At 45.7% G+C, this 27,912-nt stretch overlaps 1 protein-coding gene and 1 long non-coding RNA gene across 13 annotated transcripts in view; one reads left to right on the forward strand and one right to left on the reverse strand.

The window, feature by feature from the left end:
• CCBE1 (collagen and calcium binding EGF domains 1) overlaps positions 1 to 15,221 on the forward strand; it is a 236,934-nt gene extending 221,713 nt beyond the window's left edge. For 5 of the 10 annotated variants that reach the window (XM_005659840.4, XM_003121722.7, XM_021099891.2 and 2 more), the window contains 5 exons: positions 2,093 to 2,213; positions 6,949 to 7,088; positions 7,174 to 7,209; positions 8,348 to 8,383; positions 10,276 to 15,221. In XM_005659840.4, coding sequence (XP_005659897.2) covers positions 2,093 to 2,213; positions 6,949 to 7,088; positions 7,174 to 7,209; positions 8,348 to 8,383; positions 10,276 to 10,509 — 567 coding nt within the window. In that variant the 3' untranslated portion in view covers positions 10,510 to 15,221. The remainder of the gene's footprint in view (positions 1 to 2,092; positions 2,214 to 6,948; positions 7,089 to 7,173; positions 7,210 to 8,347; positions 8,384 to 10,275) is intronic. The other 5 variants (XM_084977824.1, XM_084977830.1, XM_084977839.1 and 2 more) reach the window with 3 other exon arrangements.
• The window catches only part of LOC106509065 (uncharacterized), a 70,320-nt gene that overhangs the window by 4,654 nt on the left and 37,754 nt on the right, over positions 1 to 27,912 (reverse strand). The window contains exons 4-5 of one of the 3 annotated variants that reach the window (XR_014816473.1): positions 21,288 to 21,516; positions 19,166 to 20,432 (exon numbers count right to left, since the gene is read on the reverse strand). The exons of 1 other annotated variant lie outside the window; for it this stretch is intronic. This is a non-coding gene — a long non-coding RNA (uncharacterized LOC106509065). Of the gene's footprint in view, positions 1 to 2,472; positions 7,370 to 19,165; positions 20,433 to 21,287; positions 21,517 to 27,912 lie in introns of those variants that run through there. One more of the 3 variants, XR_001306290.3, reaches the window with a different exon arrangement.

Raw genomic sequence — 27,912 nt, forward strand, 5'->3', positions numbered from 1 at the left:
TAAAGCCTCTTGTGGGTTTCCCATTATTTCACCTTTTGGAAACACTGCAATCCTTTCATTAGGAGCTATTGGTATTCAGGACCTGGGCAATCATCTTGCAAAGGAGCCAGAATAATTGCATTTATCCAGTAAAAGTGGTTTGCCAAAGTGCAATGTTTGCTTTTCATTAATCCTGGCTTTCTTCCCTTAGCAAGAGTATATCTCTTTGTGACTCAGAAAAGTCATCCATTTCTAAAGATTGATTGAGATGCCTCCAAACCCAGCAGTCACCCAGCAGGAGAAGAGGCTCTTGGGCAAGGGTCTCGGCCAGAATCCCATTTCATAATAGCCACACTATACGTTCGCAAACCTCCATGCTCAGAAACAGACACTAGTGCAGGAGGCCGAGGACCTTCCAAAGCCAGAGAAGGTCATCCTGGACAGCAAAACTCTCCCAGGCCTCCCAGTGCCACTTGCAGGCTGGTCTTTTCCCTGCAATTCAGTAGATGGATTCTGTATTTCCCCCCAAGCCCCCACACCTAGGCTTGGAAGCTCAAGACCTCATGACCATCTTTTACCCCATCTCCCTGATTTGCTATTATCAAGCCAGGGGCCAGAGATCCCAGAAGGTATTTGTGTGGCATCATTGAACATGACTGGGAGTGTCTAGTCTCCCAGGGGCAGAAGAAAACTCCTGGGGGGAAGGACAGGAGAGATGCAAAATGCTGACTTGCCCACGAAGGCGGAAAGTAAAGAAAACTCCATAGTTAATCAAATCGGCATTCTGTTCATTCCTCCCCAAAGCTGTAATTTGGAGTTGACATAAGCCTCAGAGAGAGATCTTTGTACAGTTTCTAATTTAGTGCTCTGTGCTGAACCCACAGGGCACAGCTTTGTCACAATGGCAGTTGGCCACCTCTGATCACGAGCAAGTGATAAGAACCTCCTGCAGCTCAGATTCAAAGATGGGTTTAGAGCCTCAGATAAGGATGAGATATCCTCTAGCTTGCATTGCCCTCTGGCCAGAGAGTGGCCAAGCAGGGCTTCATCCAGGAGGTCGTGGGGACAAATGGAAGTTGCTTCAAGAAATTGCACTGATACCTGCTGTGAGACACCAGTGTCCCAAGTGGATCCGCTGGGGGTGGCCCTGACCCTCAGAAACACAACCTCCATGGGATTTTACACCCACGAATTAGCTTCCTAGAAGGAAGAGACTAGAACTGCCACTTATCAAGCACTTAGTACCTTCTAGGTCCCGTGCCGGGCACCCCATTTACACTTCCTTGTGTGATCCTCCCGGTCCTAATGGTGAGTGTTATCAATGAGGAGGTGGACATTTGGAGCCTTGGGTCCCTACCAGTCTCAGCGATTCCTGACCTCTAGGAATGCAAAGATCATTCACATGTACAGTTCCTCTGGCTTCCCCTAGAATAAAGCCCTGAAATCCAAGAGACAAGGAAAGTGCCTTTTCTAGCCTTGTCTCAGAAGGTATACGCCATCACTGTTGTCATTTTCTGTTCATGAGAAGCAAGTCCCTAACTAAACACAGCCCACACTCGGGGGTAGAAAATGAGCCTCTGCCTTTTAAAGGGAGGAGTGTCCAAAAATTCGTGGACATATTTTAAAAAGATTTCCCAAACACCTGAGTTTGCCAGTGCCCTCTAAGCCAACTTTTTTGTCTTGATTCCCAAGATTGGGAGAGCTTTAAGAGCAAGGACCAAGTCTTCGTCTACATTGTTACCAAGCATAGGACCTGTCACAAAGTAGTTTCTCAAACTACTTGTATCTGAGACATACACTATTTAATAAATTTAAAGTCTGAAACCAGTAGATTTAAAATTTTTTGATAATGAGTCTAATATCTAGGCATACTGGGGCCAGTCCAGGTTCACCCACTAAGCAGCTGAGTGATCTCATGCAAGTTGATTTCACTATAAGGCCCCTGGGTTTAGGAGGAGCATCTCTGCAGTCCATCTGAGCTCTGACTGGCTTGAATAAAGGGGAATTAACAAGAGAAGGCTTTGCAGCCTCTGCAGACAACACGCACACACAGCATCCCCTGGGCAGAAGAGCCGCCACTGCTTCCTGACCCCAGTTCCTCTTCTCTCTGCAGATTGCCCTGCTCCCCAACAGCGCTGCCAACCTAGGCAAGTACATCACTGGCGACAAGGTGCTGGCCTCAAACGCCTACCTTCCAGGACCTCCTGGCCTGCCTGGTGGCCAGGGCCCTCCTGGTGAGTATGAAGAAAAGCATCAAAGGGTGATAAGGTCACCAGCTAAGGCCTGCCAAGAGCTCACAGTTAATGAAGGTAGGACAGAGTTCTTTAGCTTCCATGGGTAGGAGCAGAAGCTGGGGTCCAGGGAGCCCCACATCTGTGTGACAAGAGGGTCTTGGAAAATTAGGTCAAGCCTGAGAAAACCCTCATAGCTGATAGTAGTCAGGGAGAAAAAAAGCCCCTGACATGGGTTTGGATAAGATTCTCAAAGATCTTCTTAAGTTACAGAGAAACAAAAACTATTTTTAATATTAACATATATGAAAATAAGATGGTGGCATTCCTGTTGTGGCTCAGCAGGTTAAGAACCCGACTAGTGTCCATGAGGATGTGGGTTCAATCCCTGGCCTCCCTCAGTGGGTTAAGGATCCATTGTCGCCATGAACTGTGGTGCAAGTCACGGACGTGGCTCGGATCTGGATGTTTTGTGTTTTACTGCAAGTCCCTCTATAGCTAGATCAATAGTCTTTTTTCACACCAGTGAAGGAAATGATATTGGTCTTAGCAGACAATTCTAAGACGTGGACATCTTAGCCCTGGTTCTTGTTGCTTAGTAGTGCACTTGGTGTTGTGAATAACCTCTGGCATTCTGATGGGTGTGTCAGGACCCCTAGTGTGAAAGCAAATAGAATAAAACAATACTGGCCTGTCCTCAAGTAAATATGCAGGTGCTTCTTGCTGTGGAAGCTTAAAGAAGGGAGTGATAATTATAGCCTGTGGCTATTAGGGGACTTAGATTTGAGCTGGACATGGAAGTACATGATAGGTAGGGTTGGTCCAAGCAAGGAGGACATAGGTGGATTTCTGGTTGGAAGGTCAACACAAAGGCTCAAAATGCTTCCCAAGCAATTTTTTTTTTTTTTCTTCTCATATCTTCATATCCTGGTTTCCATCAAAACCCAGGTGGCCTGGGTCTCAGTCTGTATAGAGACCCAGAACTGGTCCAAGACTTTGGTTTATCTTCTTGCTCCTTCCATTGGCCTGTGGTACTCTGGGTCATGGTGGAGTTTTCTCTAGCAGATGCCACACATAGGCAGCCTCTTGCTGCTTCTAAGTAGACTTGGGTTTCTTCTTACAGACTGATTCCCAGAGCCATGGTCTTCATTCTTCTATAAGAGAATGCTCTTGCTCTGCTTCCCTGGAGAAAGTTCATCCCACACCAGTATATGTACTGCTCCCACAAGGACAAACTAGGAGCAGGGGAGCCATTGGCTCGCTATCTTCTTAATGAATGACTTGCTGGCTTTCCTTTCTAGTTCTACCATCTGGTTTCTAGCATGGATTGAGCTGTCCAGGGTCCTTGCTGAAGCATAGAGTGATGGAGGACTAGCTTGGGCAGTGGACTGTACCTTTGCTTTCTCCTCCAATCCTTTTTCCTTCTCTCATCTTCCTTCTAGCATTATAGTTTGTGGTGTTCTCCAATGAGATGTGTCAGGGAAGCTAGAGAGAGAATAACCTTTCTCTTACCCTTAATTAAAATTCCAGTACTGAAGTCTGTGTTGGATCAGACTAGAACACCAAACAGGAAGACACCTTAGGTTGGAATCCTTTGGCTTTGGTGCTGAGGAGTGGCTGCTGCTTTCTGCCCCCAGCTGTTACATATAAGGTGCTGACATGTGCACATCAAAGCCTCACATTTTGAAGGCACTTGACATAGTGATCTCTGAGGTTCACTGATGGTATAAATGAAGGTAAGATATTATCTCTGGCCTGACCTTGTACTATTAGAGGTAAAGTATGTAGTTACAGAAGGATCTGGTCTGCTTGCCAGATAAACTGTTTCAGGAACAGCATTGAGAGTAAGGGTTGTGAGACATACTTGGATGGAACATTGACTGCCTTTAATGTTGGCTTAATTATTTTGTGAGCTAGAAAAGACTTTCCCAAATGTGATGTCTGGAATCTTTTGTGCTTTGTTTTCTGGTGCCTGAAAGTCATGCCATCCTATCATAGCACTCTGTCAATGGTAGGAGGAGCTGTGTATGATCAAAAAATACTATGTGTGTTTGAAAGAGAGGAATCATTATAGCACTAAGGAGTAATTATAGCACAGCAATCAGCCTCTTCATTGAAGTCATTTGACATGAAACAGTTACTAAGCAGCCTTATACCTGGACTCTCTGAGAGGCTGACGACTAAGACAGCCTCTGCCCTCACAAAGTTGATGATACAATGTTGGTTAAAACACAATATCCTTCCCTATGCAAAAGAATGAAGTTAGACCCTTGCTTTATACCATATACAAAATGGATTAAAGCCCTAAATGTAAGATCTTACACTATAAAACTCCTAAGACGAGAAAACACAGGAGGAAACTTTCATGACATTGGATTTGGCAAGGATTTCTTGGATATGACACCAAAAGCACAGATGACAAAAGCAAAAATAGACCTGAAATTCCCTCACCTGTTCAGGCAGGCTGTCTCTTCCAGTAGCACCTTTAACACAGCTTTAAAATTATTTTAAAGTCCTTGGATGATAACCCTGACATCTGGGTTACCTCTGAGTCTGATTCTGTAGATTGCTCTATCTCTTGAATAGGGAGTTGTTTGATTTCATGGGGGACTTTTGGTGGTTTGGGTTTGGAGGGTTTTTTTAATGAGCCTCCAAATTTTGGACCAAATGCTAGATAGCATTTGGAGAGGAACAGTAGGGACAGAGGCACACAGTGGTCACTCCTGGAGATGGGTGTCCTCTTGTCAGGCTGCTAGCAAGGAGGAGTGGGTCAGTCTGATTAATGATGGATCTGGGTTTGGGTGAGTTGTCACTGTTCTCCTTCTAGTGTCCACAGTCTTCAAATGTTCAAATTCCTCCCGTGGTAGGACATGGTTACTATGTGCTGAGTGGGGGCCCAGGGTGCCAATGGGTTTTCTCTTTGGGTTTCAGCTTTCAGCAGCCCCTGCACACCTGGGCCACACAGGGCTCCTCTCTCCATGTTCTTGCCCTTCTCCAGTGGGAGACTGCTGGGACTTATGTTCCACGGTACCACTGTGGAGATGGGAGAATTTTCACTTCTCCTGGTCCAGCTATAGTCCTAAGCCTGACCTGTGCATCCAGGCCTTGGGGTACAAGCTCCCCAGCTGTGGCAGATCTTGAGCAGGAATGTTTCCTGCCCCTCCCCCAGTGATCGTGGCTGTCCCTCTGGGTCCTGGAGGCAGGTTTCCTGCCCCTCTTCAGAGGCTTGAGGCTTTTGCCCCAAAGAGTTGAAAGGAGGCAAGTTACATGATAAGACTTGTTCTAGAAATAATATTCACATCGAAGAGTGAAGAACAGGGAAGGGATGAACCAGACTGATGGCAAACAGAGGCACTAACTACGAGACAAGCGTTGAAGGAAGTAAAAGTAAGGGCTAGGAGTTCCCATCGTGGCGCAGTGGTTCAAGAATCCGACTAGGAACCATGAGGTTTCGGGTTCGGTCCCTGCCCTTGCTCAGTGGGTTAACGATCTGGCGTTGCCGTGAGCTGTGGTGTAGGTTGCAGACGCGGCTCGGATCCCGTGTTGCTGTGGCTCTGGCGTAGGCCAGTGGCTACAGCTCCAATTGGACCCCTAGCCTGGAAACCTCCATATGCCGAGGGAGCAGTCCAAGAAATGACAAAAAGACCAAAAAAAAAAAGTAAGGGCTAACAATTTTTTGTTTGTTTTTAGTGCCTCTGTGTATGCGCGCATATATCTAAAATCTTATTTAGGGAGTTCCCTGGTGGCCTAGTGGGCTAGGATCCAGGGTTATCATTGCCATAGCACAGATTCAATCCCTGTCCCAGGAGCCATATGCTATGGGCACAGGCAAAAAAAAAGAAAAAAGAAAAAAAAAAAAAAAAAACACTAATACAACTAAAATCTCATTTAATAGTCTCAACCATTCTCCAAGGTAGATTTCTATTAGTCTTGCTTTACAGATGAGGAACAAAGGTTCACAGAGGTCAAGCAATTTCTCCAAGATTCAGAGCTAGGCCCCCCTGAAGCTGAAACCTGTGCTGTCAGCCACTCTCCAGCTGGGTTGACCACCACCCTGCTATGATGGGGGACACGAAGGAGCAGCTGTGAGATGCTAAAGAGGGGAAATGCCTAGAACTGCTCCCTGATTGGGTGAGGAGTTTATAGGAACAGGGAAATCTATAGGAAGACTCAAGTTTCTGGCTTGAGTGGATAGGTGACTGGAGGTCCAAGAAAAGAGTAGAGGAGTCAGTGTTTGGTCCTGTTAAGTTTAAAGTTTAAAATGCCTGTGGGTGGAGTTGCCACTGGGGCTCAGCAGATTAAGAATCCGACTAGTATCCATGAGGACGTGGGTTCGATCCCTGGCCTTGCTCAGTGGGTTAAGGATCCAACATTGCCATGAGCTGTGGTGTAGGTCGCAGATGTGGCTTGGATCTGGTGTTGCTGTGGCTGGCAGCTGTAACTCCAATTAGTTCCTAGCCTGGGAACCTCCATATGCTGCGGGTGGGGGCCTTAAAAAGGAAAAAAAAAGTAAAATCAAGGTGTAATTCTATGTCACTTGCAGTTAGATCCTATTTAAAAAAAAAAAAAGAAAGAAATGCCTGTGGGACATCTCAGTGGAGAGGTCAGAAGGCAAAGGTCAGAGTCCAAAGGGAAATGGCCCGAAGGGGTCAGAGTCCAAAGGGAAATGGCCCGAAGGGGCCAGAGCCCTTGCCCTCCTCATAGGCTGGAGCGCTAACAAGGTGTTCTTTGATTGCAGGCTCACCAGGACCAAAGGGGAGTCCAGGCTTCCCGGGTATCCCAGGACCCCCGGGGCAGCCCGGCCCCCGGGGCTCAATGGGACCCATGGGACCGTCTCCTGATCTGTCCCACATTAAGCAAGGCCGGAGGGGCCCTGTGGTCAGTATCTCATCAGAGTCCACTTACTGTCCGCTTACTGGGAAAGTGTGTTCCTTGTGTTAAACTAGGTCCCTTTGCCTTGTAGGGCCCACCAGGTGCCCCAGGAAGAGACGGTTCTAAGGTGAGTTTTCTGAGTCATTCTTCCAAGTCTCAGGCTTCTTGGTTTCCACCTGCTGTGCAGCCATCAAGTAAAGCTTAGGCATGGTTTATTGTCTCCGTTTGGCGGGTGGCAGAGTTGAGAACACAGATAGACTTCTTGTCCCCAAATCTGGGAAGAAAATCTAAAAAGCAGTTTTCTTAAAATGGGAAACAAGTATCAATCATAACAAAAACAGCCACCAAAACCACTAAGAAAAAGTCCCTCTCTAAATGGAAAGCTTCCTTCTTGTCACAGTAGCATGTGTTTTTCTCATTAGCCAGTGTTCTCTGTGGGGCTGTTTTGTGTGCATTCCCATTTTTTTTTTTTTTTTTTTTGCTATGTTTAAGTCAGGAACAGAAATTCCATCCTGTGCAAGTGGGTGGTTTCACTTTGAGGGCTGTCTGCCATCTGCCTCATAAAGAGGTCAGGGCGAGTCACTTTAGAAAGCTCCTAATGGAGTTCCCATTGTAATGAACTCGTCTAGTATCCCTGAGGACTCAGGTTCAATCCTTGGCCCCGCTCACTGGGTTAACGCCAGATCCTACACCATGAGCTGTGGTGTAGGTCACAGAGGCAGATCAGATCCCACATGGCTGTGGCTGTGGCGTAGGCCGGCCACTGTAGCTCTGATTCAGCCCCTAGCCTGGGAACTTCCATATGCTGCAGGTTCAGCCCTAAAAAGAAAAAAAGAAAGCTCCTGAGTTACTCCTTCCACATGCTGCCTGGAAATACCAGCTTTCCTTTTCAGGTCTGGTTGGAAAATATATGACCTCAGGGAAATCAAAATGAGAGGTACTGGGAGTTCCCTTGTGGTGCAGTGGGTTAAGGATCCAGCATTGTCACGGCAGCGGCTCAGGTCACTACTGTGGCACAGACTCAGTCTCTAGCCCAGGAACTTCCACATGCCATGGTTGTGGCCAAAAAAAAAAAAAGGTACTTGATTCAAAAAGTCCTCTTCAAATCAGGGGTCCCAAGAGTCCAGCTTCAAGCCTACTTTTATTTCCCGTAGAAAATATTTGTTGTTTCATGCAGGGAGATGGTTGTGGTGGGTGTCTAATAGAAACTGGGGTGGTGGCGTCCATGCGGTCCAGAAAGATAACCCTGATCCTTCTGCTTTTAGGGGGAAAGAGGAGCACCTGGCCCCAGAGGGTCTCCAGTAAGTAGCACCACCTGTCCTGCTTCCCCAGTGGCAGTGTGCTCAGGGCTGCACATGGATGAGCCTGTAGGTCGGTCTTATTAGCAACAGCCAGCCCCTTCCAGCTGCTGCTCAGCCCATTCACAGAGAGCTCTGTGGTTAAAAGCATCACAGAAGCCTTCAGCAGCTGGTTGACAGTTATTTTGAAAGTTCAGTACCTGTTGTCATTTTTTTTCTTTAATCTTTATTTGGAATGTTTTAAGACTCACACTCCCCCCACCTCCAGGATGCCATGAATCTGTTTTCAGGGGTGTCTTACATCTGAAGGTACTTGAAAAGAAATCTGTGGGGTTAAGTCATAACTCTGAATGTTTCAGAATTTAGCCACCACTACAACCTTAGCAGGAGGACCCTCCCCTCCAGAAAGCACAGACACGCAGACTGCTCAGGACCACTGGCTGAGCCAAAGTTAGATGAATGTATGTATGGTGCCTGGGAAATTGAAAATGAAACTTAGTAGTACCCAAAAAACACAGAAGATTCAAGCATTGTTTGTGAAGAAGTCAGTGTCATTTCTTAAGAACAGCAAAGATCCTTGACCTTAGAGGTCTGGGGTCTAGGTGCCATCTCCACTTTTCACCTGTTAGCTCTCTGACCAGAACCCTGTCACTTAGCATCCATTCCTGGATGTCCATCCCCTCACCTGTGCAGTGCACATGGCATCTGATCTGTCACATGTCAGGTGAGTGTCCACTGATGTCACTGAGTGCTCTGCAGAGTTATATAAGTTACCGTCTCTAAGGTGGTAGCTGCCAAGCAGAGGTTGCAGAGCGTGATGACAATTTTACCACAGGTTATTAACAAGCCCAGAATGTGCTTGTTCACACATTATTTGACCATGCCCCGCATAGCACTTCATAGAAATTAAGGCTAAGTAAGTAATGTATGACAAAAACTTTCAGTCACTAGGAAAATTAGGAAGCCTTGATTGGACTTTTCCTGGTCAATGAGGAATGGTTGCCTTTACCATATACCATGAACTTCATTTTAAACTGCAGTTATAGGGAGTTCTCTTTGTGGCTCAGCAGTTAACCAACCCGACTAGGATCCATGAGGTTGTGGGTTCGATCCCTGACCTTGCTCAGTGGGTTAAGGATCTGCCGTGAGCTGTGATGTAGGTCGCAGATGCGGTTCGGATCTGGCGTTGCTGTGACTGTGGTGTAGGTCTGCAGCTGTAGCTCTGATTCAGCCCTTAGCCTGGGAACTTCCATATGCCACGGATGCAGCCCTAAAAAGTAAAAAATAAAAATAAAAAAATTGCAGTTATAGTCAAACATCCTTGTGGACATTTTAATAATTTCATTTAAAAAAAAATTGAAAACCTGTTAACGCTCCATGCCCTTTACATGCATCAATTCTTTAACCCCTCACTTAGGAGCCCTATGAAACCCTGCAAAGTTAGGACTACTATTATTCTGCCCATTTTATAGATGGGAAACCAAAGCCCAAATACAGTAAGTAACTTGCCCAAGACCACACAGCCAATAAGTGGCAGAGCCAAGGTTCAAACCCAGCAGAACCCCAACCTCTTACCCACTGCTCTCTGCCTTCTTAAGTGACTTTCAGGGTTCTTTGGGAAATCACCTGGGAGGGCTCTTCTCATATCCTTTCATTCTGTGGGATTTGGTAGAGCCCAGACCTAGGAGAAGTGAATGTGTCACCCCAGCTCGTCCAGGGGATGAAGGGGATAGAAGGCAAGGCTGCCGTGGTCCTTGTGTTTCCTCCACTTGGGACACCATGCTAAGTAGCTGCCGGCACGCAGCAGGACAGCAGACCACAGAGCCCTCGGAAGCCACACTTGGCAAAGGGTGGGGTCGGCGGTGGTCCAGCTTTGACTTCTCTCTCCCTCACAGGGACCCCCCGGCTCTTTTGACTTCCTCCTGCTCATGCTCGCGGACATCCGCAATGACATCACCGAGCTGCAGGAAAAGGTGTTCGGGCACCGGACTCACTCTTCCACAGAGGAGTTCCCTTTACCTCAGGAATTTTCCAGCTACCCAGAGACCTCAGACTTGGGCTCTGGAGACGACGACCCAAAAAGAACGGAGAGGAGGGACTCGGGAGCCTCCAGAGACTTTTATCCTTAGCACAGCCTTGACATCTTCTCACCCAAGAAACGGAAGAGTGTTTCCTTCTGCGGTTAAATCACCCGAAGAGCAAAACAAAACAAAACACGGCTGGTGGCCCAGAAGAGATCAATTTTTATTTTCTTCTTTCTTTTCCTGCCTTCTCCCTGCTTCTTTTCTTCCAAATACTATTTTCAGAGTCCCCTGCTAGACATGCTGAAGACATGAGGGAGTAAATGGTTGACTTACACGCTTCCTACTGAGCATCTACGGTGGAACTTTTCTTTGACTTTCTTATTTTTCAGCGACTTCTGATTTCTGAATTGGGTACCCTCAGAGTGTCTTAAAATTTGGCAGACTATCAGAAACGGGAAGAGGGCAAGGTGAGTTCTAAGAAAATGTGAGTTTACTTATTTAAAAAATAGATGTGTCCAGAATAGACTATTAGCCCTCAGTATCAAAATTAACCCTTTTCAGTGAAAAGGGGAGACAACAATGTATATTTACCTTGGTGGATAACTCTTATTCCTTGTCAATCTAATAGATTTAAAACATTCTATTCTCTTATCAAACTTTCTTTCCTAATTTTGGTTAAAGAAAGGTGAGGAGGGGAGGGCATATTAGAGCCGATGGAGAAAATTATATTGACTGTCCCATAGGTTGCCACATATTAACATTCAGATGTGACTGTGAAGGGTTCATGCCATGCTCAGTTATAACTATCCTATTCAGAGAAGAAAGTTATTCTAGCTGTAAGAATACATCCTCTTTTCAAAACAGAGCAAATGAATGCATTGCCCTGGTTCACATTAGAACACTGGGCTCCTGGTCCTCTAGGACACTGTAAAGCTATTTGAATGAGTGGGCTTGCTTAGTAAATCACCGATTATTTGTTAAGTGAAAGTAACCGACCCTTAGGCAGAGGTACCAAATTCCCTGGCTGTGACTGGGTGCCCACAAGGTGCTCATAGGCCATGATCCAGGTTGAATCAGTGTACTGTGGAGCTCGGGGCTGGCAGGAGGTTGCTGGCTTGGGTTGTTGGCCGTGGGGCAAGTGAACCTTAAGCCGGGACCCCAATGAGCCTTCAGCAGATTTACTGTCGGTAGGAATTAGAAGTCCATGTTGGGGGCCAGCCAACCTTGCCAACATTGAGAATAATATAGAATTGAAAGATTGCTTGGATTGGGAGGGAGAAAACAACAGTTTTTCCTCATTTTGCAGAAATTTCCTTCCCATTCTTCTCATTTTTCGTAATTTTCCATAATTTAGTCCAAGTTCCAGTTCTTGCAATAATTTTCCTGGTTTTGCCAGAAATTTCCTTCCCATCTTCCCATTTTTCCTCAATTTTCCATAGTTTAGTCCCAGTTCCAATTTTTTGTTTTGTTTTGGGGGGTTTTTTTATTTTTATTTATTTTATTGCTTTTTAGGGCCATGCCTGAAGCTTATGGAAGTTCCCAGGCTAGGAGTCAACTTGGAGCTGCAGCTGCCGGACTATACCATAGCCACAGCACAGGATCCAGGCCTATACCACAGCTCACAGCAACACTGGATCCTTAACCCACGGAGTGGGACCAGGGACCAAACCTGCATCCTCATGGATGCCAGTTGGATTCATAACCACTGAGCCACAAAAGGAACTCCCCAGTTCCAATTTTTGCAACAGTTTTCCTCATTTACCGGAATTTTCCTTCCATTTCTCCTTAATTTTCCATTATTTGGTCAAAGTTCCAGTTCTTGCATGTCTCCTGATTTCCCTTCTTCAGCCAACATGGGAAGCAGTTGGGAAAGAAGGAGATTCCCAAACCTCCCTGGAGTCCGTGTTTGCTCTTAGATCTCTGGCCCCGGAGGGATGCATATTCCATAAAAGGCTTTTTCTAGATTCACAGATGCAGGAGCAGGAGTGCTCAAGGGACCAGAGGGGCCATCTGCACCTTTGTAATATTGTTGGGGAACCTCTTGATTTGAACAGATAGTTTACAGACTCCTTGAGGTCCTCTTTGTCGTTTGACACCCAGAATGCCGTTTCACTACCTGTTCAGGAGACCTTCGCCCTTCTATTGACTTTCATCAAGAACCATTGTCACACCTCCTTTTTGCTCATGATGGGCTTCCCATTTCCTATCCTGCAGTGCCCCCCTACATTTTTAGGTGGTTTGTGTTTTTTCATCTTTTTTTTAGCTTACATCATTTTACTCTCCTGGGAAACCTTGTTTAAAGAGAACCACTGTGGGTATTAATATGCTACTTTTCAGTCTTTCTTCAGAACAATAGGAAGGGCTTGTTAATTTGTAAATTTGCAAATTCCAAGTTTGTAAATTTGCAAATCCCAAGTGACAACAGCCTTCCTTCCCTTGTCCCCATCCTGTTAGAAACAAAGGGCTCCAGTCAGTGAGCTGGTGGCTCAGTTTTTTCACCAACACTTGACTCCACTATTTCTTACACAAAATCCCTAGTGACTCTCCACCAAAATGTTACAGCTGAACACAAACACAGCCTCACAAAGCCTAGGATCTTTCCTGCCCCCTTCAGCCTCTTCAGAATCTAATCTTCACAGCAGAAGTCCTTGCCAGCCACAGGTTCACAGAGATGGACTGAGAAGATGTTGATTCCCATCTGGAATATATTTAATGTTTGCATGCCTGTGGAACACAGTATTTAAAGTGTGTGGATGGATGAATACTAAAAGAAATTATGCACAGGCTGTATGAGAAACGATGAGGTTCGTCTTTGAGTTTTTCTCTGGTGAGGAATTTTATTACCTTTTTAACAATGAACTGTAGGTAGAAATACACTTTTATTCTGTTGTCAAGTACTCATAAAATGCAGCTAAACTGCATGTTTGGCCAAAGGCTAGACTAATATTAACAGAATGAATGGAAGGTGGTAATACATGGGATTTGTGAGATGATTCTGGATAATATTTTCTAGCAAAAAAACACAATAACCTATATTATCTCAATTTGCTGGATCAGGTCAACTTATACAATAATTTTCTATCCTCAGATTTTCAAAACTTGGATCACTACAGTAGGACTAAATAGGTACTCTATATGCCCAAATCAACTTCTTTGAAGATAAGACATCAGAAGGCAGTGTTGTTCCTAATGTATCTTAATTACTGATAGAAGGCCAAAGCTTCACTGTCTAAACAGGACTTCTCAAAGCCTGACAGAAAAGCCTTTGGGAACAAGGGGTGGTAAAAAAATTTGCTAGCCTAGCTAAGCCAATTCATGTTCCCTGGGAAAAAGGTCTTTGTACATCTCCTCAGTTCTTTCTCAGAAATGTTGACCTTTTGCTCCCCGAGAACTAGAACCTAGAATAAGGGCTTAACAGATTGCTTCTGCTGGTGGAAAGCAAGGGAAATAAAACTCTCCTGTTCAAAACAGTGCAAGGGGAGGGGGATACATTTTAGTTGGAGAAAATCCCTCCTCCCTTCCCAGTTCCAGAGAGAGAAATTAGAAGCTTTCCCATGCCAGAGCCAATGGGGGTTCGGAGGGAGTGCTATCTGTTCGCTCCTTCTTTATTTATTCTAACACCTGCCACAGAATGAATTGGCCAACTAAAGCCATTTCTACCATATAAACTCAGGTTCACAGTCAGGTAGGAATTCCTGTCTTGGTGCAACGGAAACGAATCTGACTAGGAACCGTGAGGTTGAGGGCTTGATCCCTGGCCTTGCTCAGTGGGTTAAGGATCTGGCCCAGTGTTGCCATGAGCTGTCATGTAGGTCACAGACACAGCTTGGATCTGATGTTGCTGTGGCTGTGGTGTAGGCTGGCAGCTGTAGCTCCGATTGGACCCTTGGCCTAGGAACATCCATATGCTGCAGGTACGTCCCTAAAAAGCAAACAAAACAAAACACATAGTCAATCAGGTAAATAACAAATGCACATTGGTGTACCAGGGGCGGGGCAAGGGGGGGGGGGTTGGGGATTACCCCACCAGATACCGGGTGAAGTGTACCTTGGTCCTGGCCATGCTCCCTTTCCTGTTCATACTACCAGCCTTGTGAGGCCTGTTTCCAAGCCTGCAGAGGAAGACATTCTTGGTGACTAGGGGCCAAGCACCTCCTTGGATTAATAGCCCATTCCTCCTCACCCTTTGGGTGTCACTCCCTCTCCCTCTCTGCCCCCACTCCAGCCTGTCACAGAGAGAGCAGCCGCACTGTGTAACCTTAACATCTTTCAGATAATCTTTCCTGAAAAGGAAATTTATTTGAAGGAATCCAAGCCAAACCAATAGAATAAAGCCATCTAAAGTTATTAATAATTCAGGGAAATGGATGAAAATTTTCCTGGCACAGCCAGCATGTAGGTTTCACAACAAATCAAAAGACAATTTTCCATTAGATGCTAAAAAAAAAAAAAAAACAAACAAACAAACATGACCATAATTATTAAAACATAAAATCTTGGACCTCACATGCTCCTGCAATAAATATTACTGATTACTGTTTTAGGGAAATTATAGAAAAAAGACCTTTTAGACATCCCCCAGGGACCTCAGCATTTGTTGTAAGACTCCCCCCCCCCCAAAAGGAAGCACGTGGGGAATTCATGTGTGTTGTGACTCTGTTGTTATTCCTTTTGACCAGCCATATACTTCAGTAGCTGTGTTCATTATTTACAGCAGGCCCGTATAACAGCTGAGCTACTATTCAGTTATGGATGTGATATTATGAAGTATTTTGATAAGATTATATATATGCTTAATAACAAAGTTATTTTTCTTATGTGGTTGTGCTGTGTTTTGTCCTGATGCCCAGTCCTGAAGGAGCAGGCTTTTCAGAAGAAGAGTTCAAGGTGATGGAGAGAGCCATTTCTCTTGGGAGCAGGAACATGCATGCTGGGTAGGCCACCTCCTGGGGGGCTGAGTGGCAGTCCCAACACTGACATCTGAGTCAAGGTCTAAGGGCCCAGGTTCCACTGAATCTAGTCTCAGAGGCCATCATCCTCAGCTAGGGGTTCCTCTAGGGCCCCCCAGAGTGGGGTTTTCAAGCCAAGAACTCTCTGGGGATCACAGGAGATGCCTTAAGGGGAGGCTTGTGAGAGGCACCACAAGCAACTCAACCTTCAATTGGTTTTGGATTAGAATTCCACCTAAGGTTTCCTTCAGAGGGGAAAAAAAAAAGTTAACTACCTAAAAAGAAGTTAAAAAGAGTTGAGGGAGGGAGTTCCTGCTGTGGTGCAATGGGACTGGGGACATCTCTGCAGCGCCAGGACGCAGCTTCAATCCCCAGCCGGGCATAGTGGGTTGAAGGATCCAGTGTTGTCACAGTTGCACGTAGGTCACAACTGCAACTGGGGATCTGACCCCTGTCCTGGGAACTCCCTATGCTTCAGGGCAGCCAAAAAGGGGGGAAAGGGGGGTGGGGAGAAAGCCCCATGAGTTGGTAGCTGAAGTTTCTTCTATGTGAAGATAAGAGGAAGGGAATTTTCATCAATTGGGCCCCACTGGAGGCAGAGTTATATAATACAGAGGGAGGTTACCTTGAAGAAATGTGTAGCACTCTAGCAGGATGCTTTTAGCATCCCAAAGTTAACCTGTATTTATACGTCTCACTTTCCTTTAGCAAATATTTATCATATAATGCTTGTTGTCAGCTGTACAGTACATCACGCACTGCAGACCCAGGGGAGCAAAACATCATAATCCCCATCCTCCTGGGGATTTTTTGGCAAAACAGATATGGATCCTTCCAGGCAAATTAATTACATAAACATGCAGTTACAAGCTGTGATAAGAGCTGTGAATGAAAAGTGTTGCAGGAGCCAGTAGGAACCACCCTTCACTCCCAGTGCCCTTCTTCCCGAAGTCACATGCACACAGCACCCAACAGCATCACCCCAGAGCCGCACAAGATCTCTGCCCCTCACAGAGGAAAGCCTCATGAATCCTCTGGAGGAAACAGCAGTCAACGGAAATCTGCAAGACTCCTCCATATGTGATGGTTTCAGCCTTCTTAATTTAGAAAACAACTTCGCGAACCAGAAGCCAGGTGACGGCTGGTGGACATCCCTTTTGTGCAGTTGGCTGGTAACCTCATGTGCTCCAGTCTCAATTCCCAGCAGAATGTGAGGCTCACTGCCTCCCAGCCAGGACCCCAACGTTTTGAAAAGGCTTGCCATGCTTTGGGACTGCTCCCATCCCATGAGCAGCAGACTTCACCAGCTGTTCACATTTAGATATGAGGGTATCAGGTGGCCAGGTGGGAACATGCACTCAGTGGCTGGGGCTCCACTTAAAAAAGTGACCCAGCAAGGGTAGGTGGGGGCAGCTGCAGGCAAGCTGCACAGGTCTGGGGAGCCAGTTAAGATGGGAGGAAAAGCAGTGTGTTCCTTTCCTGGGGCTGCCAAAGCAAAGTACCATAACTGGGAGCTTAAACAACAGCAATATAGTTTCCTACAGTTCTGGAAAGCCAGTGGGTGTCAGTAGGGTGGGTATCTTCCAGAGGCTCCGAGAGAGAAGCCACCACATGCCTCTCTCTGGTGTCTGGTGGTCCCTGGACCATCCCAGGATGTTACCTGCCTCTGATGTTGCATGCTTTTCTACCTCGATGTCTTTGTGTCCCTGTCCCTTCATGTGGTGTGTGTTCTGTGTTCTACACATTTTCTTAGACAATACTTATTGGGGGAGTTCCCATTGTAGCTCATCAGTGACGAGCCCAACTAGTATCCATGAGGACACAGGTTTGATCCCCGGCCTCACTCAATGGGTTAAGGATCTGGCATTGCGGTGAGCAGTAGTGTAGGTTGCAGACATGGCTCAGATCTGGCATTGCTGTGGTGTAGGCCAGCAGCTTCAGCTCCAATTCGAGCCCTAGCCTGGGAACTTCCATGTGCCATGGGTGTGGCCCTAAAAAGACAAAAAGAAGACACAACTTATTGAATGGGAGCCTACGCTAATCCAGTATGACCTTTTCTCAGTTATATCTGCAAAGACCCTATTTCCCAATAAGGTCACATTGAGAGGTTCTAGGTAGACATGAATTTGGGGAGGACACTATTCAACCCAATACAAGCAGAAACTTTCCCCTGTCCATTGGCTCTCATCACCCTGCTTATTTCCTTGAATAGTATTTTTTCCTAATCTAAAATTCTTACTGGCTCCCTTCATTCAAAGAGAGTTTACTGAAGGCCAAGGATAGAGCAGTGATAGCACAAAGTCCCTGTTGTCATGGAGTTTACCATTTGCTCGAGAAAGACAAACAGATATGTGTTAGGCTTCTCCAGAGAAACAGAACCAATAGGATATATATGTGTGGATGAATGGATGTACACATAGAAAAAGAGATTTAAAGGACTGGCTCATGTAATTGTAGAGGCTGGCAAGTCGAAAAACTGTAGGGTAGGCTGGAGACCCAGGGAAGAGTTGATGTCACAGTTTGACTCCAAAGGCAGACTGCTGGCAGAATCCCTTCTTCAGGGTTAGTGTTTTGTACTAAAGCCTTCAACTGGTTTGATGGGGCCCACCCACATGACATACGGCAGTCTGCTTGATGCAAAGTCTACTGATTTTAATTTTTTTGGCCGCACGCATGGCACGTAGAAGGTCCCAGGCCAGGGATCAAACCTGCGCCACAGCAGCAACCCAAGCCACTGCAGTGACAATACTGGATCCTCAACCTGCTGCACAAGAGAACTCCAAAGTCTATTGATTTAAATGCTCATCTCAGAGTTCCTGTCATGGCCCAGTGGGTTAAGAACCTGACTAGTATCCATGAGGATATGGGTTCCATCCTAGCCTCGCTCGTGGGTTAAATGATCTGGTGTTGCTGTGAGCTTCAGTGTAGGTCGCAGACATGGCTCAAACCTGGCATTGCTGTGACTTTGGTGTAAGCCTGCAGCTGCAGCTCTGATTTAACCCCTAAGCCTGGGAACTTCCATATGCCACAGGTACAGTCATAGAAAAAAAAAAAAAAAAAAAAAGAAAAAAAAAAAAAAAAGCCTTCACAGAAACATTTAGAATCATATTTGACCAATTATCTGGGGCCTGGTACCAAATCTAGGCCTAGCCAAATTGACACATAAAATAGAACATTACAATGTGTATCAGTGTTAAAAAGAGCCTTGAGGGGAAATAAAATGGCAGAAGGGTAGAGTGATGTGGGTGGGAGTAGCTATTTTAGGTGGGGTCTTCTGGAAAGACCTCAGCAACAAAGGGGTTGTAAGCAGAGAGCTGAATGGAGGGAGAGGTAAGCACACAGAGGTGTGAGCAAGACCCTGAGGAGGCCATGCTTGGTGTGATCAAAACAAGGGATCATCATGGCTGAGACAGAGGAAGCCAGGCACGAATGGCAGGAAATGCCTTGGGGAGGCAGCTGGAGCCCAGGTAGAGGTTTAAGGGCCTCTGTTAGGACTTCACATTTCCTTCTGGACCCACAGAGGGGTTTTGAAGGGGTAAGGGCGGAAGCAGAGAAACCCACTGGGAGACTACTGAGGCAAAGTCTGTAATTCTCAACTGTCTCCCTTCGTGAGAGTTTACGCACCAATGCCTGCTCTGGGCTTTGGGCAGGAGAGAATCGGGTTAATTTAGGACACTGACAGAGGGAGTCAGGAATGCACATGTGGCTATTATATTTCAATTATTTAATCCCTTGCGCCTGCTACTTTGTTAAATATGGTTTCCCTGGGAAAGGGCACATCTTAAGATACCATCAAATAAAACACACCTCTCTGTGAACATTTTATAAGGAACCAGGTCGCAAGCCAGCTGAAGGGAAAAGAGAATTCCTGGAGGGAGGGTGGAGACCACCGTGGAGGGGTGGAAGAGGTAAACACACGCTTTGTAAAGCAGGTGGCTACTATTTGGGAGCCTGGTTCCCAGAGACGGGACAGAAACGAAGTCCACGCAGCCCGACCACTCAGCTGAGCTGGATTCGTGCCTGTTCCCACATGGTGCAATGCCCTCTCCAGTATCCCCAGGCGAGTCAGGGACTCCGGATTCTCATCCGTTTCTGGCCAGGTGACAGCTTATGTTTTGAATACTAACTTCTCCAGTTTGTTTTCTGTGGCTTTTTATCCCCTTCTGCCTCTAACATCACTGCCAGCCACACTGGGAGTGAACGCTGGATGGGGAAATGAGTAAGCCAGAAGGAAAGTTGTATCTATGGAGTCATGTTTTGTTTTATAAATAGTCCTTATGATATATGAGGATGGAACTAGTTCCAAAGTCAAGTTCTGTTGGTTTTGTCTTTTTTTAACTGTGACCCAGGGGGGTTCTTGCTCTCTGCTTTGCCTCTCCCTCCCACCCCCACAGAAACACAGTAAATGTGCTGGATCTGCCCGGAGTCAGCTCAGAGATGGCCATGGACCTCTTTAGCCCCAGAATTCTGGAGCTCATGCCCAGCATCTTGCTGGGCTGCCATCATGCCGTGTAATTGAAAGACCATGTCATGTGGAATACTCTTCCCCTGTGTCAATGGGGTCATTTATGTACAATTCAGAAATAGTCTCTGCCAAAACCAGCAGAACCATATATGTGCCTGGTGAGAGCCATGTGCGGGTAATTTGCCTTCAGGAAAGTCTGGAGAAGAGAAAGGTGCTACAAATTGAATTAGGCTCAGATTGTTCAGAAAGGAAATAACAGCTGGAAAACATTTCAAACAGATTCCTGCGAGGAGCCTTCCAAGGCCAGCCGCCAAGTACATTTTTCTTTCCGGGCTTATTTTATGGCGCTGTTGGCTGGTGCAGACCACACCACCAGCCAGATTGACACATCCTTATATATAAATACAGAGCAGAGGATGAGAGCCTTTGGCCTGATGGGATTTGATTGGGGGTGTTCCAAATAAATGCAAGTAGCCGCAGGTAATTGGCTTTCCCAGCTACAGGGACATCCTTCTACAAGGATCAAATCCGAGGTCAGAAGGGGGGCGCTTCCTCTGCGCGAGTCTCTGTGGAAGCATCAACCCTCGCTTTGTCGCACCTGGGTCTTCCTCTGCCTGAGATAAAAATTTCAAGCACAACGGCTGTACTTCCTCTGCTTGGTTCTCTGAGGACTGGCCTTGAGATTCACTCAGGGGCCTGTCTATGGTCAGATGGGACTAGAAGGCTACAGCTATGTTGCTCCCCCTCAGAGAGGTATGTGGGTGCTCCTCCCTCAGGCAGTTGAGTTTCTTGCCTGTTGCTTGATTCCCAAAGTCCCCAGTGAGGCCAAGGAATCCGGTTACTCTTGTGAGGGGTGTGATGCCCCCCAGGTTCCTCAGGGCGAAGGGGGTGGTGGTCAGGATCCTGGAGCCATGGAAGGGACCCCAGAGGTGTGAAGGACCACCCCTTGGAGGGCATGGGGATTCTGCAACCGACAACCCAAACTGGAAAGCCTCCCCACTGCCCCCTCGACACCCCCCCTCCCTGCCCCCGCGCGGCCGCCGCCCTGAACCTGAAATTCTCACCACTCACTTCCCTTCTTTGGGACCATTCACTCTGGTGACTGCTTTTAGGAGCTGTTTATCCATTAACCAGCAGGTACGTGGATAAGTCAGTCACCTTACTGTATACTAAGACCCAAAGAGAAAGCAGTTTTGAGGGAATTTGTGAAGTATAATGAGAGAAACACAGGACTAGTCTCAGAGCTAAACTAGCACGGCTCATTCCAGGGAAGGAGGGCGGATTGTAAGAAAAGCCGAGGCAGCAGCCTGGGAGCTTTATTCTCCCAAATGCACCTCTCTTCCAGTTCAATGAATGTTCCCTCCACTACCCATCACTGTGAAATGGGGGCGTTCTGAGTCACTTCTGTTATTAGTCAGGTGACTCCCATGTCATACGAGGGGAACACAAAGGAATGAGTTCAGCCTCACCTGCAACAATTTGGATCAGGGCTGCATCCAGGTCAGGATTATATGCCCGGGGCTTCTCCACCTTCTACCCCTTGCTGGCTTCAAAGACAAGGTCCATGTTTTCTCCCAAATGGAATCTAGAGGCTCTGTGGGGAGGTAGTTGGGCAAATCTGTCTCCTCCTCTTCATCATAAACTTTTTGAGGACAGGAATTGACCATCTTCATAGCTTCCAGGAACCTAGAACATTACCTGATGTATGCACGTTAAGAGTTCAAAAAAATATTAGCAGGAAGCAACCACAGTTAAGAGCGGACCCCAGTTACTTCCATTCATTCAACTATTCAACAAATTAACTGCCCCCTATGTGACATGCACTGTGGTGAGCACTGGGTTTATAATAAATATCAAGACCACCTCTGGTCCCTGTCTTTCTGGGATTGTACAGGCTAGTGAATGAAGTCCCAGGCCTGTATGGATACATACGGAAGGCCCAACACCTTTTCAATTTTTGTACAGGATTTTCCCAAGGATCTTTATTTTACAACTCCAAACTGGATTCCTCATTCTCAACACCACCTGCTCTGACTTTCACCCATTTTAAGGGAAAGCAACCACCTGGTCACACTGGCCAACAAGATAAGCCTGTTACATGCTTCTCCTGCTCTAAGTGTGTATTTACAGATGAGTTTAGCAAGCTGTGAAGCCTGCTCAGGACATGGAATTTTCTGAACCAAAACCATGTCTTGACCTTGCACCGAGGACAAAATGCACAAGGAACCCCCACATCCTAGAGATCATCTTAAAACAGGCAGCAGCCACCTGTGGAAATCAGCAAATTCTCAGACCCAATTAGGAGATCCTCCAAAACTCTGCCTCAGGTCTGGAATGGACAGCATCCAGCAACTCACCTTTACCCCCAGAACGGGTGAGCTGGATTCTGAAAAGGGGACCGACCAGAGCTCTCCTACTTTATCTAGCTGTGGCATTGAGAAGCTTTGAGTGGCTGCTTGCTCTCAAACTTGCTTTTCTTCCAAGAGGTTCTAATCTTGGAGGGGAGGTGGTTAAATGCGACAACTTATGTGTTTGCATATGTGCTCTTGGGGAATCTGCTTTCCCCAGTCGCAGCATTTGTAAGAAGGGACTCCAACACTTGTCGGCGCCTATGAGGGCATCTCAGAACACCTTACGCACACCTAGTAAGGGAAGGAAAATGAGAAAGGGAGACATTAGCCCCATGGCTCCCAGATGTAAGTAGGCATTAGAATCACCTGGGGAGCTTGTTAAACCAGACTGCTTGATTCCCACACCCAGAGCTTGTGACTGAGTAGGTCAAAGATTTGCATCTCTACAAGTTCTGAGTCACGCTTTCAGAACCCCTGCTGGAGACTACAAATAGAAGTAATATTTAGGTGGATCCTTTCCATTCTGGTCTTCTCTTTGACCAGAGGAAGTGTAACTAGACAGAAATAACTAACACGTGTCAAGATACTCTACGCAAAAGTAGAACCGAAGAGGAGGAGAGGGCTCAATGGGAAACGAATCCCTCCAAGTGCTTTCCACTTTTAAAAGCAGTGAGAGTGGGAGGAAAATGGTCCTTATGGTAGAGGACTATTGACTGAAACTGCCCAGCTTGTCCAGGCATGATAATAGCCACTTGCATGAGCTGACTTACGGCAGGAGGCCCTGATAAGGAACATGGTGCTGCCAATGTTGTCATATGCTGTCACTTACAGGTGGAATCTAAAAGAAGGACACAATGAACTTCTTTGCAGAACAGACTGAAAAACTTATGGTTTCCAAAAATGACAGGTTGGGGGTGGGGGGATGGGCAGGGGTTTGGGATGGAAATGCTATAAAATTTGGTTGTGATGATCATACAATGATAAAGGTACTAAAATTCATCAAGTTAAAAAAAAAGGGGGGGAACACTGTGCTGCCCTGAAGACTAACCAGGAGACGATTTGGGAGGAGGCAACAAGAGGAAGGAGACAACCAACCCCCCAGGATCCTTGGCACTGAAATCCATCTTGGCTGAGAGGTGCACAAGCCACCAGGAAGGACTATGAGGCAGACCAAATACAGGCTAAGCAAGATGATTGGTCAGAGACAACCTGGAACCTAACCCCACTCCCATAAAGCTGGAGACTGTGAGGTACGTGGCAGAGCAATTCTCCTGGGTTCCCTCGCCCTGCTACTCTCCACCTGGGTGCCCCTTCCCAATACAGTCTCTTGCCTTGTCAGCCGGTGTGTCTCCTCAGGCAATTCATTTACAAGTGTTAGACAACAGCCCATTCTTGGGCCCTGGAAGGGGTCCCCCTTCCTGCAACACTTTCATAGAAACTCTGCAGAGACAGGCCCCCAGGGACAAAGGCTGTTCTGGTGAAGGTGAGGCATTGAGGTTGGGAGGGAAGGAGGAGTTTGGGTACAGTTTGGCTATGCTATTGTGAAAGAGGTGGGTGGGAAAGAACAAATCTTTTTTTTTTTTTTTTTTAATAGGGTTATTATGAAACTATGTTCTGGCAGGAGCAAACGCAGATCCTCCCTGGAATATACACTCCTTAGAAGATTAGCACAGGTATCAAGGCTTTATAAGCACCACACTACTTAAGTAGAGTTGATTGCTGTAGTCAGATCTGATGTGTGAGTACACAGTCTTCATTCTGAAGCCCTACAGTTTTCTGGTGGGATAAAGAGTTACTTGGAGGAGGACTTCAAATGCTTAAAAAAGAAATGTGTCAGAGCAAAGAAAACTAATTAGGAAAGTTCCAGATTTATACTAGCATCTCACCAGTTCAGGCAGGAGGGACAGCCCGCTAAATATTTTCTTTTTCTAAGCGGAATTCCTCCTGGGATTATGTTTTGTATAGTTTTCTTGCCTCTCCTATCTTGTGCTATTTTAGGATGAGGAGTATTGGGGAGATTTATTCAAAAATGTTGGTAACATTAAAATAATCATTTGAAATTATTTCCAAGGGGAAGTCATGTAGAACTTCTCTATTCATTGTACACCAAAAGGAGTTCCCATTTCCAGGAATATTTTTGAGTAGATAGTCTGACAAATGACTTCTTTCGTGAACCTTAACATGATGGATAAAATTGTTAGAACATTTTTTTAAATGCCTGGTTGACCTGGTGGGAAACAAAATTATTTGGAGGTCAAAAAAATGACAAACCCAGAGAGGCAAGTAGCAATTTGAGTTGGCATTTACTCCCCAGAGTGTCTGCAGTCCCTGGTCACCTGGAAAGTACCCTCCCCTTTTGGGGGGGATTTTACCCTATACTTTTTTTATTGCTTTAAAGTTTTATTGAAGTATAGGTGATTGACAGTGTTATGATCACTTCCGCTCTACAACAGATTCAGTTAGACATATACACACGCCTGTTCTCTTTCAGATTCTTTTCCTACATAGATTATCACAGAGTATTCAGTAGAACTCTGTGCAATACAGCAGGTCCCCATGGGCCCACTCATTCCATATTCCTCAGTGTGTGCATATGCAATCCCAAACCCCCAGTCCATCCCTCCCTGCTCCATCTGTCCATTTTACTGGCTCGTGCACATGTGTGCTGAAAACAAAGTCTGGAGCAAAACAGGGGAGTTATGGTTTTGTGCACCCCCCGCCCCAATTCATATGATGATGTCCTAACCTCAGCCACACCAGAATGTAACCTTATTTGGAACTAGAGTCATTGTAGATGTAATTAGTTAAGTTTTAAGATGATCGTTATTGAGGTGCACCCTACTCCAGTACAACTGGCATCCTCATAAAAAGGGGACATTTGGACACAGACATGCACACAAGGGAGAACGCCATCTAAAGATGAAGGCCGAGGTCCGGGTGGTGCCCCTACAAGCCAAGGAATGCCAAAGATTGCCAGCAAAGCACTGGAACTTAGGGGAGAGGCATGGAACAGATTCTCCATCACAGCCCTCCGAAGGAACCAACCCTGTGATGCCTCGATTTCAGACTTTTAGCCTCCAGGATTGTGAGAGAACAAAATTTCTGCCATTTAAGCCATCCAGTCTATTGTATTTGTTCTGGCAGCCCTAGCAAACTCATACAAGGTGGCAGGGGGATGGGAGGCAGGGAGAGTAGGGGGGAGGGAGGACCCCCACCTTAAGCCTGGGCACACACAGTATGACATGCTCAGTAGGCAGATGAGGGGGAGAACACACCCACAGGGGAACCATCGAGGATGTAGGTATCACAAGCCTGATTTCAAACTATGCTGTGATGTGAAATGCTGAGATGAAAGTTTTGTTTAAAATGATCCCAGGTGGAGAGTGTTCCCCGGCACCTGGCAGAAGCAAACACATTTCCCTCTGGATTGAACATACTTTTAACTCAGATATCAAAGAAAAATCCCACGGTTAACTTTCCAAGAAGCATGAGCTTCTGGTCAAAAATCAAAAAACACACCAACAAGAGTGAGGGGTGATGGAAACAATGAAGAGCTGAAAGAGAGAACCACAGAGAACAGATAGGGAAACCTTAGGTGCAAAATATGACTTAAGGAAAAAAAGCACTGAAATGATAAAGAGGAACAGGAAACTATCAAAAAATTTGATCCGGGAGATTTGAACAAGAATCCCAAAAGTTGTGTACATGAAAATGATAATGATTATTTCTAAAAATCAAATTCATGCTTTAAACCAAGAGTGAGATACAGAACTGACAGACTGGAAGAGAGATCTGAGAAGTTATACAAAATGCAGACAAAGAGGCAAAGATATGGAAAATGTGAAAGAAGAGACAATATACTAAAATACAATTAATTGGAATCCCAGATGGAAATATTCAAAAGAAAGCATCAAGGCACAGTTGCAGAAAATGACTGAGCAATTTTCCTAAATTGTTGAAAGACAGCCTTTCTCAGAGTCAGGAAGCCAAACGAAATGCAATTAAATGGAAAACCCACCCATATATATACCAGAGTAAAAGTGAAGAAAACCAGGAGATCCAAAGATATAAACATAGGAAACACTGCACGAAACTCTATCATTTTCAGAATATAAAAATCTGTTCTTTAAAACCTGAGAGAGCATAACAAGTAGGACTAGGTAGAGGTTTCAATGAAATGAGAGGATATATCAAAAGCCAAGCATCAGTGGCTTTGCCGTGTAAACAATTAGAACATTTTTTTTTCTTTTTACCTTTTCTAGGGCTGCTTCCCTCGGCATATGGAGGTTCCCAGTCTAGGGGTCGAATCAGAGCTGCAGCCACCGGCCTATGCCAGAGCCACAGCAACGCGGGATCCGAGCCGAGTCTGCGACCTACACCACAGCTCATGGCAACGCCGGATCGTTAACCCACTGAGCAAGGGCAGGGACAGAACCCGCAACCTCATGGTTCCCAGTCGGATTCGTTAACCACTGTGCCACGATGGGAACTCCAGAACATCATTTTTTAAAGATTCAGTTCACCATAGCAGCTAACACTATAAAGGATCCAGGAATAAACCTAACAAGAAAGGTATGTGACCTTTTCATAGAAACCAAAACTTTCCTAAAAACTTTTAAAAAGAAACTTTTAAAAAGAAGCTTTTAAAACAGGAAGTTCCCATTGTGGCTCAGCAAGTTACGAACCTGACTAGTATCCATGAGGACTGGGGTTTGATCCCTGGCCTTGCTCAGTGGGTTAAGGATCCAGCATTGCTGTGAGTTGTGGTGTAGGTTGAAGACGTGGCTCGGATCCCTCATTGCTGTGACTGTGGCGTAGGCCAGCAGCTTCGGCTCCAATTCGACCCCTAGCCTGGGAACCTCCATATGCCATGGGAGCAGCCCAAAGAAATAGCAAAAAAAAAAAAAGGAAAAGATTTAAATTTGAAAACCATTAAAATGTAATACACTTAAATGAAAAAATTCCTATACAACAATAAAGAAGACAAATGCTTTTATAGAAAGAAAGTCATAATGGACAATTCATGGCAGGATAATTAAGAGAAAAGTTCAGTGTCACCAAAAATCTGAGAGATAGAAATATCTTTTAATGAGGTAATTTCACCCAAAAGAATGCCAAAGTTTAAAAAAATGATAATAACAAGAGTTGTCAAAGATAATGGGAAAGGCGGGAGTTGCTAGTGAGTATATACATTTTGGAAGGGCAGTTTGACTCTACTAATACTTTTAATGTACATACCCTACTTCCTGGCAATCTCCTGTCCTAATATCTAACCTCAAGAACCTTATACATGTGCACTTAAAGGTCTGTACAAGAATTTTCAAAGCCGTGTTGTTTCTAATAGGAAAAAAAAAAAAAAACCTGAAAACAAATCAATGTCCATTAATAGGGGAAAAACTGTATAAATTGCGATATATCCATTCCATAGAAAACTTAAAAAAAAAAATGTGGCCAAGTTACCACGGTGGCTTAGCAGGTTAAGAACCTGATACAGTGTCCATGAGGATGCAGGTTTGATACCTGGCCTCACTCAGTGGGTTAAGAATCAGGCTTTGCCACAAGCTGCAGTGTAGGTCACAGTCAGGGCTTGGATCCCGGGTTGCCGTGGCTGTGGCACAGCTTCCACCCCTAGCCAAGGAACTGCCATATGCCACAGGTGTGACCCTAGAAAGAAAAAAAATGCAACTAATCTTTATGCTCTGACATAGAAAGGACTCTAAATCATATTGCTAAGCTGGGGTGG

The sequence above is a fragment of the Sus scrofa genome, chromosome 1 (assembly GCF_054392235.1).
Source record: "Sus scrofa isolate SSC_HxYL_T2T_F1_AM1 chromosome 1, Sscrofa_HxYL_maternal_Yorkshire_Landrace_v2.0, whole genome shotgun sequence".
Taxonomy (NCBI): domain Eukaryota; kingdom Metazoa; phylum Chordata; class Mammalia; order Artiodactyla; family Suidae; genus Sus; species Sus scrofa.